At 36.8% G+C, this 19,032-nt stretch overlaps 1 protein-coding gene across 1 annotated transcript in view; it reads right to left on the bottom strand.

Moving 5' to 3' along the window:
• TANC1 (tetratricopeptide repeat, ankyrin repeat and coiled-coil containing 1) overlaps nucleotides 1–15,700 on the bottom strand; it is a 76,707-nt gene extending 61,007 nt beyond the window's left edge. Inside the window, exons 1-2 of the mRNA XM_026087575.1 lie at nucleotides 15,670–15,700; nucleotides 12,998–13,072 (exon numbers count right to left, since the gene is read on the bottom strand). Of these exons, the coding sequence (XP_025943360.1) occupies nucleotides 12,998–13,072; nucleotides 15,670–15,700 (106 nt within the window). The remainder of the gene's footprint in view (nucleotides 1–12,997; nucleotides 13,073–15,669) is intronic.
• Nucleotides 15,701–19,032: the final 3,332 nt, after the last annotated feature.

Raw genomic sequence — 19,032 nt, 5'->3', positions numbered from 1 at the left:
TGTACTTCCAGACTGTATCAGAGGGAAACAAAAACAAAAACTTAACCTGTTGAGAAAAGTAGGAATATATCTGTCAATTTAACTATCATTCTTTTTAGCAGTATGCATGGAGGATAGGAAAACCAAACAGGCCTGAAGTTTAAACTCGAAATCTGTATTTCCAAAGCTGCATATATTTAAGACGATTTGTTTTTTTTCTAACCATACTTTTTTCCTCAGAAGAGGCACACATGAGGGCTATGTATCTCTACATTAAATGACCTGGAAGAAGGCTATGTTAGATTCAAACTGTTCTTAACATTTCATAACTGTAAAACTTCCTCTCTTATTCCTCTGAAACCAAGGTATCACCTTCCAAAAGTTGTTACCTTGAATTTTGTTTGAACAGACAGAATGATTTTAAGGGAACAACACTAACCTAACCAAGTCATGATGGAAATCAAAAACTAGATAACTGTAATGGTACATTCTTTCTTAAAGTCCATTGCAACTATTATAGGAACATAACTATTACAGGAATATAATTATTGGTTTAAAATCCTGGGAACTACAAGAGCGGCTTCACTGTTTAGTAAGATAGCAGCAATACACTGTGCTTAAAACACATGCAGCCTAAGCATACAATTAAAAGCCTAAACATTTTCAGAAATTATAATTACATATTTGAGATTTTCAAAAATGCCAAGATAACTAAAGCACTGAGTTCCCATTTCCTTTCCATGGAAACCAAGTGGCTAAGGGGCTCTTTCTGTGTTCTTTTAGAAATGCTGTTCATACTCAAAGATCAATGTTGGCAATTATTTCAACTAAACTTTGACAACAGCTGCTTTTAAACGCAGATTTAAGATTAGATATATATCCTTTTTTATGCAACATAGTACATGAGTTTTTTTCATGAATTAGTTGAAGAACACACAAAGAAACCAGTTCTTATGTTCCATTTTTTACTTTGGACTCAGGCAAAACCCCCAAAGTAGTATGGTATAACAGCTAACTACAAATAGAAAATATTGACATTGTTGCTAAGGTGGGTTTTTTTTTTTAAGATATATTGTCAGGGTTGCAATCTGGACACTGTGTAAGCATTCCAGCTGGAAAGTTAGTAAGAGGGTGCAAGAGACAAGAGAACAACAAACAAAAGTTACTTCCTCCCCCTTCAGGGTTATTAAGTCCACCCAGGACTCCCCGGTTTCTGTTTTCCCTTTTCCTATGAAGGAAGAAATTGTCCTCCTACTATACTGAGTGACTTTTCATTTATCTTTGTCAATTATAATCTGAAACATTATTTCATAAAAGAGCCCTACGAAATTAGCACGGGCTAAGTTCACTGCTGGAATAAGTCTACTGTTGTCAGTAAATTAGATGACTAATTTACCTATGACAACAACTTGAAAAATACTTATGCCTGTAGACAGACCACTCTGTCTTAGCTTTTTTTTTTTTTTTTTTTAATATAGTAATACTCTGATGTTTCACCACCACAGACACTGTGGGGAGAGATGTAAAGATCAACCTTTCACGACTTGGATTCTAAGGGAAGTATGATTCAAAAAACAAAACCCCCAAATACATGCCACAGAAATTCTCCTTTTCAATCAGTAGTTTTCCTAACTTAACAACAAGCTTTTGTTCATTGTCATTCATATTCCCATGCCATTAAATACAATAGCTCTTTCATTAGTGCAAAAGTTCATACCTTGAGAAAACCCAAACATTCCGACTTTGGCCTGCGAGGACTTCACCTCGCCAGTGTTGCTGGGGAGCTGTTACACATAAACCATCCTAAGAAAGCTGAAACTGTACAGGTGCCCTTCCAGCACTTCTCTGAAAAGCTGTTGACTAAAGGCTATGATACCTGACAAGGGCCAATCCCACACTTGCAGCCTCAGGAGGGAAAAAAAAGAAAAAAGGATAGAAACCAGGAACAGATGGAAACCAACAGAACCTGTGCACCATGACCCTCTGAACACTGTCCCAGGCATAGCCACAACTTGGATAACACAAACCACATTTTCTATGGGGAGAAGAACTTTAATAGATAATCAATAGTAAATGGAAACCTTTAGCATTTGGATGCTAAAACCTTACACAGATTCAAAGGGAGGTTCATACCTCTTTGAACGCTCATGCTGTCACCAGCCTGTAACTGTTCGTGGGCTTGGGGACTTCCTGAACTCAATGTAGCTTTATCCCCAGGTTAATCGGGGTTAACCTGTTGATGGTTAACCGAAAGCTACATTGAGTTCAGGAAGTCCCCAAGCTCACAAGCAGTTACAGGCTGGTGACAGTTAGCATAAGCATGGCAGCTGCTTTCCTTGTTTTCTCTCTTCCCTATGCATCCTCTCCTTGCTGTTCTTCCCATTGGCTTTCTCCCTAACAAAAGTAAACATACTCTCGCTCCCCCCAAAAGTGAGCAAAGGGTAAAGAGTGTTTTTCTTTTTTGGGGGTGGGTGGGGGAAGCTGGGCAGAAGATTTGGAAATACATCCTGTCTCCATTTGATGCTAGAAGGAGGCTCGCCTTTCTTCACGGCATAAAAGGAAGCCACAGCAGGAAGAACAGCTGCTTCATGAGAATTTAAGACTGTGAGATGCTAAGACCCAACAGAGATTGTCCAGCACAACTGAATGTTAAAGTACCAGCCCTCAGGAGTAAACAATTTTATAATACAGTCATGGATCTGCATCATAGTAAGAGTTACAACACACCATAAAGGCAGAGATCTTTGGATGCAGCAGACCACTTCCTCTGTCTCTTGGTCATATGGGGCCTCTAAATTGATCTATGAATTTTAGTATTATAACAGTACAGCACGAAGGGAGGTTCTATGCCTACATAGCTAACATGATTTATGGCTGGTTATAATTACATCATATACATGATAGCGTGGAATGGCAAGCTTCAGTTTACCTGCTTATATCTTCCTTTCCTATGACTGAATCCATCCTGAATATTTCATTTATCCTAATTACGTATCTTCCATTTTGCATAAATTGGACTAATGATCAAATCTACACATCAAAACCAGCTTAAGGATAAATTCCTCTAAAAGGCTTGGATCCACACAAATGACAAAACAGACCCAAAATGAGCAAGCTTGTGGGATCCACAAGGTAATACTTCATGCTTTCCACACAGCAACCTGGTATTATGAAAAAAACACTGGAAAAATGCATGAGTAACAGCTGTCAAAGGACAATTTGTTGCAACAAAGCCCAAATGTAATCAGCTGCCACACACTGATGCACACAGAATACCAAAATTACTTGTTACTAACTCAAAGGTTAGTCATTCAGAACATTTTAGCTACCATATTTTCAGAACAGTACCATTTATTATTTTAAATGTGCATTATATTTCTTGGTCTCTACACCAATGTAAACCAGACAAACATCAGTTCTGGAATAGGAGAAATATGACATCTCACAAGTTTTTTTAATAATGTCAAACTAAAAAAATAAGGAACGGTCCTGTAAAATGCCACTTTTTTAATCCTTTAGACCCTCTGAACTGTACATTTTCCACTGTCAAGGAGCCTCTGGACAACAGTTTCATAAGCATCAATTGCAAGGAACCACAGGTTCTAGTCAGTGGTCAAAGTAACCATGAAAACAACCTAAAAGCTTAAAAAAAAATTTTTTTTTTTTTTAAAGCGCTTTGAAAATGGAAATCAAAACCCAGTGACACCTAGGGATGCAACAAGAAGGCTTAATCAGATTAACAAGTTTTTTTTGTTTGTTTGTTTTTTAAGATACAAAAAGATACAAGAACAGCTGACTAAAGTAATAATGTTGGAGAGCTTAATATCCTTAACACAGAACTTGAAATTTGCCTTAAAATTAAACCTTTTAGCTAATCCTTCTGCTGAACAGAGAAGATTATATACTGTGGTGTCTTTCATTTTAGTTGTTAGTATTAAACACAATAACACACTTTTAATTCTTCATTCAGTACAAGTTGTGGGTACTTACTTAGAAACCAGAAGAACGTAAAATACTTTACCAGAACATGTGTAAACTGGAGTGTGGTGCAGATGTTGGAATTTGGATTATTTTAAACACACAGGAATTCAGATTCTTTTAACATACAAGAATAAGAGTCCAACCTTCCAAACAGTGAAAGCTAAATTAACAAAAACGCAGACTCCTTGATCAAGTCTGAATATTGACAGCAACCGCAGGACAGACAGTAGTCCACAGACTTCTCTCAATCAGTATTTCTGAGATAGCTGATTGTCTTTCTCTCCCTTTATCTGTCTACTGAAATGAAATAAAAAACTCTCAAACCACTTTGAAATATTTCTGAAAGAATATAATATTGTGCTATAGCAGAAGAAATCTTAAGTTCTGCACTTCTGCTTAAAGATGCTAAAAAGATCTATTAACACTACTAGAAAGTCTCCGAGACCGGCCTGGGACCGCATTGGCTACCAAGGCCACTGCTGGCTTATGCCGACAGTTCTCAGGGATCAATAAGGAGGTAAGGCAACACCCCCTCAGTGTGGGGAAACACACCCAGGAACGCCCCACGCTGCAGAGAAGGCCACGCTTGAGGTGGGACCACAAGGCACAGGGACCAGGCCACCAGCCAGGACGCAGCGCAGGCTGGCTGGAGGGAGCGCCCTGCTGCCCCGGGTCTGCAGTACCCGTCCACGCTGGACCACAGACACAGAGCTCTAACTGGTTCGAGTGTGTCATGTGCGAGTGTCAAGTGACCAAACAGCTAGGTGGAATGGGCACTTACTCAAATTCTTCTGTTAGTTGGCACTGCAGCCCTTGATTTCCATTCCTCAACACAACAAACCCAATTTAAAACACAGTCCTAGGAAGTAATAGTAACATTTCTGATGCACACATGATGATGCACCATGAAACAAGATCTTTTGAACAGAGAGAGATTTTTCATCATCTAAGAACTTAAACATGCTGGTCAATAAGCATGTTCCTGAGGAACACTAAAACAGACATGATGGGAAAGCCAACCTATTCCTATAATACGATCATTTTCTTGGTAAGCAATATTTGTTTAACATGCATGTCTGCAAACTCCTCTGACATTTCTATTGGAATAGAGGCGTTATTTGCCAACCACTAGTGTATTACTGTTGTTAAAAACTGTGCAACTTCTACACACACATCCACCACTAAAGTCTGTAAAGCTCTGCAGAGAACTTTCATCATGAAGAACTGAAAACGTGAGCTTAAGAGGCATAATGACACAGGGAGTGCATGCAAGATTGCAACAACAGCAACAAAAAAAACAGCAATAGTTATTAGCTGCTTTACCTATGATTTCTGTTTTCTTCACACTGAAAGGTCCATGACACCTCTGTGAAAATTTGTGCATTTTCAAAAAAAGCACAGTAATAAACTATAGCAATCCATATGCATGTGCAGCACTATGAAATTGTTTTAATTGCAAAACACTGATAATTGCACTGTAAAGGAGCTGTATCTTTAAAAATTTAAATGCTCACATGTGTGCATGTGCATATATGCACAGGGCCAGTCCAGCTTGGTGAGAAGGCAACCTAGGACAGAAGCCAAATGATTTGGTCTTTGCAGTTAGCAGAAGGTAACCACTCACACTACTACCATCGCTGATCAAGAGTTGAAGGAAGATTCATGACAAGTGGAACAGTTCAGCAGCCACCCTTCTGGGACAAGAAAACAGGCTTCTGTCATGTAAAATACATGCATTAGGGAAAATCAAAATTTGATTCCCTTGCTCGAGACCCAACCACACCAGGCACAGAGTGGTCAGAAGAAAGGGATAAACTAGCCTGGAAAGGGAAGAAAACTCATTATGGCCTGAGTAATTGGCAGCAGTGAAGTATATTAAGTCAGAAACTAACCAAGTGAAGTTTAGAAAAAAAGTTTCAAGGTCCAAATGGACAATATTTGCCAGTTCTGCTTGTACTTGAATTTATCTGCTCACTCCCTGGCATTTATATCTGAACTCTAGATTACTTTTTCAGTACACAAAATACTACTGTTCTTATGTAGCGCTAATCTAAAAAAACAGCCAATTTTCTAAGAAATCAGAGTGATAAATAGAGGTTATTGTGACCACTGAAGTAACTTCTATTTAGGTGTTCCATGGGCAGGTTGTTTTTTTTTATTTTTATATATCCATGGGAGATATCACTGGAGTTAGCTTCTGGGAAAAGTCATTTACTACATAAAATGCCTACTGCTCAGCAGAAAAGGAGCTTAAACTCTTAAATAACTATCAACAGATACACAAAACAGGCAAAGTAACACAGAATAGCCAAAACCAGCTCCATATTTTAAGCATGAAACAATGCGTCTTCTGTTGCAAGATATTTTTAGAATAACAACCAAAAGTCACGCTGAAGCTTGAAAGCATTCCAGTACAAGTTCAATGTTCAAGCTAGTGGATGTGTAGTTTATGTGCCAGAAAGTCCCTCTGCACTTAAAATTCAAAGCCTAACATCACAGAGAGTTTGGCTGGAAAATGCCAACTGAATTTGCACATTTAGTTTAAAAATGCAAGCTTATTTTATTTAAAGATTGCCAAAAGGGTAGCTGAAGCTCTCATTGCTCTCAGCTTACTTACAAGTATGTTAGTCAAATACCAGTATTTATATGAGATATCACGCAAGAAAGGTGGGTGTCAAATACACATTTTAACTAAACAAGTTCAGCTGAGAGACAAACCTTTACTGCTACAGGCAAATAACTCCAAAAATATTTAATCTGAAGAAAATGATTATGTAAGGGTCTTAATAAATAATTAGGCCTTCTGCTTGGCTAACAATTTTTCTTTTATTTTAAAGTAGCAATTTAGCTGCCATTAACAAAAAAATTTGTGTCAGTGAATTTAAGCACATTTATTTTAAAGTGCTGCACTAGCACTATGGGTCAAGCTTTTAACAGTGGCCTATGCTAAAATAAACCTGGAATGGGAGAAAGAACATTTAAGAAGTTGAGATTATACTTAGTATTCTTTTTGAAAAGTAAAATAGCTTTCAATGACTGAGTAACTTGTACTCTGAGTTGTGATTGCTCATATGATAAGTATAATCTCAGCTTCTTAATTACATCTGAACGCATGCAAATGAACCCCCAAAAATTCCAAATTCAAAGTTTTCACCCAATTTGTGGATGTTCATGAAGAGATTAGGCATACAAACAAAATAACTAAGAGTGTGCCAGTCTACAATAAACAGACTGCAGAAATAAAAGCATCCATTCTATTCTTAACACTCAAAAATCTTTACAGACTCATATTTAGGTCAAAGATACCCATATAAAGATACTGGAACACAAGGTGAAGGAAAAACAATGGAAACTAAGTCTCAAAATAGTAATGTAAAAAGTGTAAGTCTGATCTACAGGAGAACTGAACAATAACCAAGAAAGATTTATGGATATGGAACTTCCCTCCTTCTCCCCCCAATTAAAAAAATCTGAGCATGAAGACAGTCACTGTATGTACCATGCATAGCCATAAACACTTCAATGCCTTTTATTTCATCATCCAGAAATCAAACACTTATTATTTCTCCCAATTCCCTACCTTTATGGCACTATCGTATTATTTTCTAAACTTTATCTTTTTGTTGACATAATAATTTGTTCCTTGTTACTTGAGCACCATCTGAAAGTCAAAGAAGCCTTTAAACTGGAAAATACAAAAATCCCATCTACTTACCACATTAATTTCTACAGAAATCAATAAAGTTTTCATGCATGCTGAGTATTACATCGTATGTTAAACTTCTGATGGGATTTAGTGCAGGAAGAACACTGCAAACTAAGCACAATACTTCTATTATTCATGTTCCTTCAGGCCTGATATTGGGTCAACAGAACAACAGTGCTCATGTTACTAAAAAGCTGACTGAAATAATTGAGCATGTTCTGTAGAAATTTAAAATATAGGATTTTCTTTCCTTTTTAAGTTGAAATCCATTACAAATATCTTATATCCAGTGTCTTTTATTTAGTAAAAAATGCAGATTCCCAGATATAGGCATTCGCTGCCATTAAGACATTTAAAAAAAAGAAATACATAAGCGTGTGTTACTAAGTTGCTGACAACATAGAAAACCAATAGGAAATACTGACACAAATCTGTACCTCTGAAGCACTTTTAAGCAAGTATAGCTATGTAGATCTTCTACTAAAATAATCATAATTAAAAAGTATTTTTGTCTTATATTCTGAAGTTTATTAAATATATTCTTGATGCTATTATTTCATCATGGCCACAGACAAGACTGATGTATGCAGGTAACTCTGTAGAACTAGAGTTAAAACAACAGGCTTCTGACCCCAAATCCTTGAATTGGGATGCTAAGATATGAAGCTTTTCTGTCACACTTTAAAAAGGGGAACTCACTCCAAGAGAGGTCACAGTAGAGAATCTTCCAGTGGCGAAAATGTCATCTGGCTACAGAGGTCAATTTAGCTTTAAAAAAACCTCAAGGAACGAAACTGCAAAACACAACCCACAGTAATCTATGAAAAGAGCAAAGATGACAGAGGAGAAAGAAATTCCCAAGGGAGTTAAAAAGAAACTGGGGTGGGGTGGGGGGTGATGGGATGGGACTGTCTATGCAGAAGTCATAAGAATTACTGAGAGTTATACTGAGTGACTCCCAACTAACAAGACTAGGTTTGTCAGTTTTTACTAGAAAAGACACCTTCTAAGGAGCCTTTAAAGGACTTGGAGACTCTTGGAGAGTTTAAAGAGATGAATATTTGTTTGTCGATAATAATCTTCCAAAGAGAAAACAATATTAAAATTTTAACCTTGTATCTGAGATTGAATGAAACCTTTAAGAAACAAAAGGGAAACTTGGAGAATAATTACTGTACTTTTTCAGATAGGTGTACATGAGAAAGTATAAAACCACAGATTACTTTCCTGGGCACAAAAATGAATGTCCCTTTTGCTCTTTTCCACTTAGTTCCAAATATTCAGAAAACAATTTCCTGTTACCTTTAACTGTAATGTGAAAAGTGCAGAATTTAGGTCATGTCTGTTCCCCCCCCCCAAGTTCTGTGCTTTACCTGTACATACATCATTATAATGGAAAGAAGGGCAACAAGACAAAATAAAAGTCAACTTACAGATACTTGTTTCCCCACAATGTAAACAATTATGATTGAATAGGTGTACAGGCAGATTGTTTCATACTGTAGAAAAACAGAAAAAAGTTGGATGCAGAAAAGGTAGGATGTCCTGGTTAAAAATTAGCTTGTTTGAAACTTTACTCCTTTGGTACACCAGTTTACATAAATATGATGTCAACTACCTTGTCCTCAAACCCCCGTTAAAAATAAGTTTTTTAAGTTTTGCTATGAAAAGCTTTTCTAAACATAAACAACTTTGTCAACGCTGCTTGCTTTTTAGGGATGTCTGCATATGTGCGCACACATATGTACGTAAGTACATGCACGTACACAGACACAGATTTGCTTCATTTAGATTTTATCTAATCCTACAACAGTCGATTATCAATGCCTCCCATCCACATCTAAATAAACTCATTTTAATAAAACAATTGTATGAGAAAGAACAATTACTGAAGGGACTGCAGGATCCAAATCTTATTATATATTGCTAGCATGCTCCTACTGGAGTAGCCTAAGCTGCCATTTTTCCATCCAAAAGTGACATCCCATGTGATAATCTTCCATCTGATTAGGGCAGAAGTTGATGTTTGTATAAAGATCCTCTAACAGTCTATAATGTAGTGTGTAAGGCAGTCTCTTTCCCAAAAACATCAGCTCTAACTTTTCCAATCTCATGTTTCAGGATATCCCTGAATTCAGAAAGTTTTAGAAAATGTATTTAGTGTAAATACAAGTATAATTAACAGCTAGATTTCAAAAATGTTATGTTTGTCTTTAGCTCTTAAACCCTTATTTCAGGGCAAAACGGCAAATCTTAAATTAGAATCCACACAAACTATTTCTGCACTGATAATTTGTTGTTGTTGTCATTCAGCCTTTTCACAGACTTTTCAACACTAATAGTTGTGCTTGCAGTTCAGGTATAATCCCCTCACTCCTATTTGCACAGGTTCTGCAAGGCTAACAGATGTAAAACCAGTAGGATACAGCTAATACATAAACAGGAAGTTCTGTTCAGTAAAACAGGAATCATCCCACTCAGCCTTTGAATTACAGAGGCTTCCAGGAGTTTTATTACACACAAGTAAACCCATGGGACAACAGGGGTTACTTCAGTTTAAAGAATAAGTTGTTGCATTTAGCCTAAACCTCTTCCACTGACTTCAGAGTGGGTCAAGACAGCCCTTCAGGAGGCACTGCTCCTCAGCTGCAATTCAATACCTCAGTGTCTCTTCTCTACCTACTGGGATGCAAAGTATGACAGATATGATTCTGTGAAGATCTACCTACTTACCTTAGCAAAGCTTGCGAGCACATTCATTCAGCCAATTTTGAACTAGCTGTGGCAGCTTAAGACATTACTACCTTTTAGCTGCTGTTATTCCTAACCTGGATATATTGAAAAAGATCATAGAAATTTTCCTAATCGGGTACAGTTTAGCACTACTGAACCGATCTCTCATGTCTATCTCCTGCTAGAGCCTGAAGCTCTGAAAAACTTGCTCAAAACGTCATCAACAAATAAATCAAACCAACGCCCCGTGAAGCTAAGACAAGCATCTAGATTTACTATTGTACTGCCCTCTAAGGATCAGCTTATATGGTGGATAGAAGGATGGATGTTTCCACATTAAGTATCTCTCAAGTCAACTTCCACCACTTCAACTTCCAGCATTCTTCTTCATTTTCTTCACAGTTCTTGAAGTATTTAAAATTTAAGAGTTGTTATTAAGGTTCTGAAGGGCCATGAGATGAGACAACTCTACAATTCAAAAAAACGTCCTCATTGTTTAAAGGGCAGGGAGAGAAACGAGCAAAAAAATAAGCTCTACAAGTTGATCAATGTTCTTTACCTCGATTCATATCTTCTCTAAAGGCTTTCAGCTGTCTCACATTTGAAAGAACTGGAAGGTCTTTTACAAAACAAAACAGAACTATGAAACTGAACAGGACTTCATGGGAAGCACTAGATGTAACACAAAGGAGAATGAACACATTCCTTTTCAAACTTTTCAAAACATCTTTAAACACAAAATAATCCAAAGTCTTTGGAATACAGTATAAATTAATTACTTCCTCTTAAACAGTGGTGGCTCCTGCACTCCTCCTTATTCTAGTATTTACCATCCAGGAATCATTCACCAATTTTTCCCCAACACTTTGTTTCCATAACATTCAATTCATACATGAAACTCTAGGACTTTGCTAAAACAAAACAAAAAACACAGTTTTCAGAAATACAGCAGCATAGTATTTATACGAACAACAGAAGAAAACTTGTCCTTGTGCATACAGCAATCCAGACAGATGTAATGGGATCATAAAAGAAAAAAATATATACTTTTTTTCTGACCTAAAAGACTTTTCAAGCTTCAGATTTTAATCAAAGCCTGGTCAAACCTCCATTCCAAACAACCTTATTTTCCTTTTGAGCTTAAACCAATTTCCATCAAGCATTTTAAAGAAAAATGTACCAATGAAAGCCTCACCACAGGAATCTTTAAGCTGCTATGTTTAAACAGCTCCAGCTGGTAACTTCAAGTCAACAGTACACAGAAAGTTAGCAGAACGCCTGTCGTCTTGCTCTGGGATCACTTCTGTGCATCTTTGATCTAGTGTCAACGTTTTTTTCTTTTCAGAATAGCTCTCATCATTCAGTCACTTTGAAAGAAACTGTGCTGGTGGAGTGTAAACTTTAGAAGACCCCAAGAATATTCCGAAGAACACACCACCTGCCAGATGAACACAGAACTGCTTTTTGCAAAACACAACTTTAAAAAAAATCTTCCCTGTAGGATTAAAACTGTACTGAGTTAAAAATTACACAGCAAGATATGCATTTGATTTGCTTGTTGAAGGAATTCTTTATTCTGAGAAAGATAAATTTGTGTTGCCGCAGAACATAACACACTCTATATAGACAATTTAGGGTCTAAATTCTCAAAAGTCAATCTACATTTGTAGTTTAAAGTTAAAGGATTGCACTGTAAAGAAAAAGGCAACGATCACTCAGATCCATCAGCTTTCTAGTCACGGCAGCAAAAGCTTCAGCACAGTCTGCACAGAGCAGTTTAATACTCAGCCATGAACACCTGCACCTCTATGACTATTACTCCTTCTCAAAGGGAGAATGGTCCTTATTTAATGGTCCTTCCTTGCCCATGAAAATGGGAATTTTAGTTCTCAATTACCCTTTTTCCTAAAGGACAATACAGATAAGTAGTGATCTACTAAGCTTATGTTTAATAGTAAAAAAAAGCTTTATTTTCTGTTAAGCAAAATTAGTTAATAATTAATTTTATCTTCAAAAATCTTTATAGTTAAAGGAAAAAACAGAACTTGATAGAAGCTGATAACCAATTTAAAACTTTACAGTAAATTTGTTTTCAATACACTTTTTTCTAAATGCACAAATAATCAAACTGTATCTCTCATAGTACCTAAAAACATTTTTTCTATAATATAGTTGAATAAATAGTTGAAAGTGTATTTCTTTAGTTCAGGGTTCTGACTCTCTGGCCTTGGACCATGGCCTTGGACTGCCAGAACAATACATACAGCCTGCTGAGTATCTCTGTGGTAAGAACAAAGAGCAAGATGGTTCCATCTGTCTGCCTTCCTGGGAGCAATTCAGAAATGAGTCCACTGGATACACACTTCCAGGAACTATTAGACCTCCTACTCAATCTGTGCATGAATGCTTTGCATGTAAACAGTCCAGTCAAAACAAAGCAGGGGGCCTGTGGCAAACAGACCTCCCTGCAGCTAGAATTTGCAATACGAGTCACCCTCTGCCCTAAATATTGGACATCACTGCTGCAATACAATAAACTGCTGAATTTAATGCACAATTCATCATCTACATTATAAAATATTTTATCAGTATTTATACCTGATTCTTTCTTGTTTCCTTTTCCACCCTCTCGGCTCTTCTTTAAAACTGCCTTTAACATTTTAAATGCTGCTCCTAAAGGATAACAGAGAGAAACAAAATTAAAAACGCAACATTAATAATGACAATTCACACAAAACCATACAAAATACAGAAGGAGCGATATAAATGAAATATTGAAGTAATCAGCAGAAACTTTTTGGTAGTTATATTTATTTTCTACAAACAATGTAGCTCAGTTAAGCAGTCCTGAAGCACAAGGAATGTTTTAATACTTGAACTAAGTAATTAGAGTTCATGGTCTTCTTATAAAGAAAAATAATAGAGCATTCCCCACATTCCACATATAATTAAGGTTATAAAGCTAAACCTGTACAAGTTACTGTAAGACACTCTGGTAAAAATAAAATAAAGGTCTGCATCTTGACCTCAGTTCATCAGCATAGCGGGGACAGCGGGTAACATGGTCAGAAACCTAGAAACGTAGTATTAGCTGGCGATTCTGTGGGCCACAAAAGCATAAAACAGATGGTTGACAAAGGGTCTTAGTATCACCTTTGATTATACATCGCTCAGGAGATCCACATACAGAACAATTCCTAATTTTTTTTTTTTTAAACTTATATACAGTGCATAGCTAGTGGACAAAGAAAGAGCCACACATTCCCTAAATCACCACAGACTTTACTGCCATGTACATATGTGCCCATATATCTGTGCTTGTAAGCATGTGCATTTATTTCTCCTTCTCTGCACTCGAAGTCTCAAATTTAACAACCAACTTCAAGTGAGCAGCAGCTGCAAATTTCAGATGATCACTGATTATAGGAAAAATATATCTAAGACATAAAATTAGGACATAGTTTAAATGTTTCAGATAACTATCCTCTGCAACACAGCAAGGAAAACAGAATGTAAGGAATTAAAGAGCAGCAGTTCTTAAGAATAACTTCCTCAAAAAGCTTTCTGAAGCATCTATAAATTTTAATTTCATTACAGTTTTCATGTTTAAGAAAACCGAAGTACAAAAGACACAAGAAAGAAAAAAAGGTAATCATAGTGTATGTTGTCTAACATAATGGACTGCCATTAAAGCCGTTATCAAATCAACAGAAAAAGCAACAATTTTCCATCCAAAAAATACAGATTCTTCAAAAAGTTCACTTTATTTTATGAAATAAAGCAGAAAAAAAAAATCAGTAAAATAGAGTTCTTACGCTTCTATGAATAACTTGAAGCATGTTAAATCAATACTAATAAGAAAACTGAAAGGTTTCCAGAACCTGTATTATATTCAAGGCTCAAATCCCTGGGGTCAGTTCCAAAAATACATAGCTGTGCACACAAATGGTTATTTTTCATGTAGCAGGATAACATCTGAAGCAAGCTGCACTGATGAGTTACACTCCTTACTATCAGAGGCCAGGAGCATGCAGGCAGCATACGCACCATCTTGTGTGCTCCCTCCCGCCTGTCACGCAAAGCATCTGCTAAGGATTCCAAATGGAGAGAAAAGAAGATGCTCCGGTTACCTATGTCTCTACAAAATACAGGAGTAAAAGACATTCTGTAGAATCTTCAGGTGTTTCTTAAAGAATGTAAACTAAGCAGTCCTCTCCAGCTCCAGCACAAAAGAAGTAGGTGGTGGTGGGGGGAAATCTGCACAAGAACACCCCCCAAACTGGACTACCTAAACAAAAAGCAAATAAACTAAAAGGAAGCAAATAATGGTTACCTATGGAATACAACCCAGAAAGAATTTTCTCAAAACAAGGCATCATTATACTATACTAAGATTTTGAAGGCCAGTTGGATAGAGTGAAGTAGTTTTTTTAAACATATACTCTATGTGTATATGGTATCAGTGACTTGGTTATCTACCATCTTCTATAGGCAAAGACTGTGTGTCATTTCTCAACATATCTGTACATCAACGTTGAGAAGGCTGTACTGAAATATCATGGTTAAAGACACTCCTCTGACCAAAGCAGTATTTTGTGAAAATAAGAAAGCATCTCCTAAAATTTAACCACAAGATCCTGGGGAGAAAAAAACAAATGCAACATTAGAAAACATCATCTTCCTTGCTTGAGTAAATTTGGATGAAGCAGATATAAATTCACAATATCAGAGAATTTTCAGAGTGATTAACAAAGAACACAGGCAACTAGAAAAATAAGTTTAAAATGGAAGACTTGAACAGAAATTTAAGTAAAATCCTGGTCACTCCTTTGAAATGCCATATGCTTCAGGTTCACCAATATACCAATAGGTAATTATTCAGGTGGGGGGGGGGGGAGCCAAATAATGTGTCTCCACCCTCCACTCAACACCACTCACCACCGAAAAAGGTAAAAACATTATATATGTTCCACAATCATCTTCCCTTTCCCAGTGCTTACTGCGTCTAGTCTGGCAGAGGAAAAGAGGAGAAGCACTTCCTCCTTACACAAAAGTCTTTGCAACAAGCAGCAAGGAGCAACTACTACTACAAGTCATGCCTTCAGGTCCATTGCTGCAAAAAGGAACAATGAATTTTTTTTCTTAGAGACTCAGAATAGAGATACGATCATTTGGAAACAGTTCATCTGATGATATGAGAAAATAAACTACTTACTATGTTGTACAAGCAGTAGCACTGCCTCTAAAACAAAGTAATCCTTCTACTCTACTTGGCACCAGCAAGGCCTCGAGGAGTACCATGTCCCGCTGTGGGCACTAGAATTCAGATCTGGACCAGGGAGAGAGAGCTGAGAAGAAAAATCACAGAGATAAGAGGTCTAAAAGCTGTTACTTGTGAGAATGAAAAATTTGTTTTAAATAAGACTGACCTAATCACATTGGCCTGTTACATTTTTTAAGACTGTTACAGAGCAGGGAGTGATTGGATGTATCAACTCTGCACAGACAAGGTAATATGGGCCTATCTTGCAGCAGAGAAAATTTAGTTTAGACAGTAAGAAAAAACTTCCTAGCAGTGAGGACAGCAAACTGCTGGAAGACAGCCAGACCATAAGAAAAACAGTGGAATATTATCTCTGAAATGGATGAAACAGACATCTGCAAGAAGAAACTTAGCAGTGGTGCTTGAGCATGCAGTGCTGGGCTGAGGACGAAAGATTCAAACTAGCTAACAAATTTCATTTGCATGATACAGTCAGGGTGAAACAAAAACACAGCAAAAAACAAGACAAGCTGCAAGCCTCACAAGCTGCTGTTTCAGGCACAAAAAAAAATTGTAAACTTTGAAGGTTATCTTTTCTCCAACACTATTAAAAAGTAGTTTCATAACAGAAATCGTTTAGATGGACCTGATCCTTGAAGCTGGGGGATGCACTAAATGCCCTTTCAAAAATCCATTTCACACCCGTTTTCTGTGGTTTCAAACATAAATCAAGAGTCACCATAGAAAATACAGACTGCAAGAAGGTTCGCATGAAAACTGTAGCTAGTTATCAAATAACCAGTCAGCAAACTGTAGATAAGAAGGAGAAAGATACTAAAGGACATTGCAAACTCTGAAGATTTAAGCAGCTTTCCTCTCAGTAACTGAGGCAGTAACTGAGACAGAAGTGATAGCTTTAACATCTTTAATAATTGGTATCCCTTAAAGAAATGTAGTGCAGGAGGAAGAAGATAATTTTTCAGTTAGAGTCTTTTTTTTTTCTTTTTTAATATGTGAATCATGTGGAGACTTTGTATTTGTGGAAATCGAATCAAACTTAAAACAGTACTTACAAATCAATAATCTATGAACATCTTCCAGAGTTTGAAGCAGGTAAGAGGGAGGAAGAATGATTTTACATGATTTACTATGTATAAAAGCGTATTTGAAGTACTACAGATATTCTCTGTTACAGACAGCAAACTCTTTCCTCTATAGGTATATAACACTTGTATTCTTTAGGTACAGAAATAGGTATTTTAAAACATTAATTTAGGTAACGGCATCTGATTTAAATTTGCAGATCAAACAAAAAGGCTTTTACACACGATGCCAAAATTGTAAAGTTAAAAAGTTTAAGAAATGACAAGTTTAAAGGCTGGACTGTGCAATGCAAGTCTGTTCTTATGTGCATAAATTGTACTAAATCTTGAATTATGTAATCACATCCTGTCCATTCAGCTGGTACAAAGGATGCCCACAAACAATTTTTCTTTTCTCTTTTTTGGTCTACAACGCACTGATTGGGATCCAGGAAAGCCATATTCTAATCCTGGCTCTACCACAAACTGCGTCTGTGGTTCTTCGCAAGGCCATTATAACACACAGGCAAGAGATTACTTGAAGACCTTAAATTTTTTGTTTTCTTAAAATCTGAAAGAATATTTACTAAACTTGCAAAGTCAACCATTAAGAACAGCCTCCTCTTTCTGCATATCATGTAGGCTACAATGTATGTAAAAACAGGCACATTCAGTGTGCACTGTGTGGCTGTACAAAATGACAGATTAAAAGCGCTGTAGTGAGTGTGTTATTTGCTCAAAGTAGCAGGCTGCTTTGATGTTTTCTGAATCACACAACCGTGCAAAGTACACTACTGTTACAGGCCAGCTGAGATTTACATTCCATATTTATCAGCCAAATCATTACAAGTCTTCACTGTTGATATTCCTCTAGCAAACAACGAGGTCCAGCCCTATAGTTCTCGTCTCCCTGTTTTTGATCACCGTTTCAGAAAGGTTCTAATTTTAGCACAAAACTCTAAAAAATTACATCTGAGAACAACTGTTCTGACGCATCCCAATTCTTTCCGGCCAATTCACACCACGTGACTTCACATACTGGTTCATGTACGAGTTCGGAACTAACACAAACTTAGTGCTCAGCACTGAGACACCAGTTCACACGCTGTTCTTCCTGAAATCCATGAAGAGAAGCCCACAGGCTTTGTACTACCCTAAAAGATCTTTAAGGATTGTTTTCTGCTCCTCACCAGCATGCTACATGTACACAGCGTGCAGTTTGTGTCTCCTCTGTTTTTACAAGCCACATGGATTAAAACCTTGTATACTCTTTGCAGCACAGTTGTCTTTTATTTAAAAAAAAAAACAAAAAAACATACACATGGAAGTCCTTTAAGCTCCATTCATTTCTGCATTACAACACCTCTGTAGTACTCCCCCCTCCCCTGCAAAAAAGATTCAGGTCCCATGCGTTTAAAAGGGCACATCTTTGAAAACTGTGATGGCTACTTGACCTTTACCCAATTCCTACTTGCGAGGTCTTCTTACACGTTTTGCTGATAGTACGCACCAATTTATTACAGAATTTGGTGCGGAACTTTTCATTTACAAGAACAGTTATACCTAGTGTTCTAATCAAACACTGACAATTATTTTTAAAATCACGAGAACATATATTTCACGACATTAACAGCCCTTATTAAAACAGGAAATACAATCTAGTTTTAAGTTCGTAATTTTATGACAAATTTAGGAATAACAGCTTAAACAGTGTTGTGTATCATGACTACAAGCCTCTACTGCAATATTATTGAGGATGTTTTGTTGAACTAAGAACCATGAACTTTTACACACTTGTGGTTAGTAACTGTCTCACCATTTAATTACATCCTTTGGAAATTTCAAAATAAGATCGTTTCCCCACTTCGTTACCTCAATCACTCCAACAGATATTCTGTTCTTCAGATTGCTTATCAATTATCAATGATTTCTTACTGCATGATTTGGACCCTTCTAACATAAGTGACAGAAATTAATTTCTTTTTTAGTTAATTTGGATGGTATTTCTCATCTCCGAAGCTCAAAATGATGTGCTTGCCTTAGAGAAGGCTAATAAGAGTTCCACAGATGAAAAGTTTATTTGCTAGAAAACCTACCACCCATACCACAGCTGTTTTTTAGTACTGATTTGTCAACTCGCAATTAACTAGCACAAAACAAACAAACAAAAAAACCCCACATACACCACTGGTACCCACCTGCCTCTGTCCTCAGATTTAACACTCACTTTCTTTTCTCTACTCAGCATAAAGTCCCCACCATGATAAATCAGCAATACTTCATTTATC

This window comes from Apteryx rowi, unplaced genomic scaffold (assembly GCF_003343035.1).
Source record: "Apteryx rowi isolate R43461 unplaced genomic scaffold, aptRow1 scaffold_720, whole genome shotgun sequence".
In the NCBI taxonomy this organism is placed as follows: Eukaryota; Metazoa; Chordata; class Aves; order Apterygiformes; family Apterygidae; genus Apteryx; species Apteryx rowi.
This window is presented reverse-complemented; position numbering and strand designations above follow the sequence as displayed.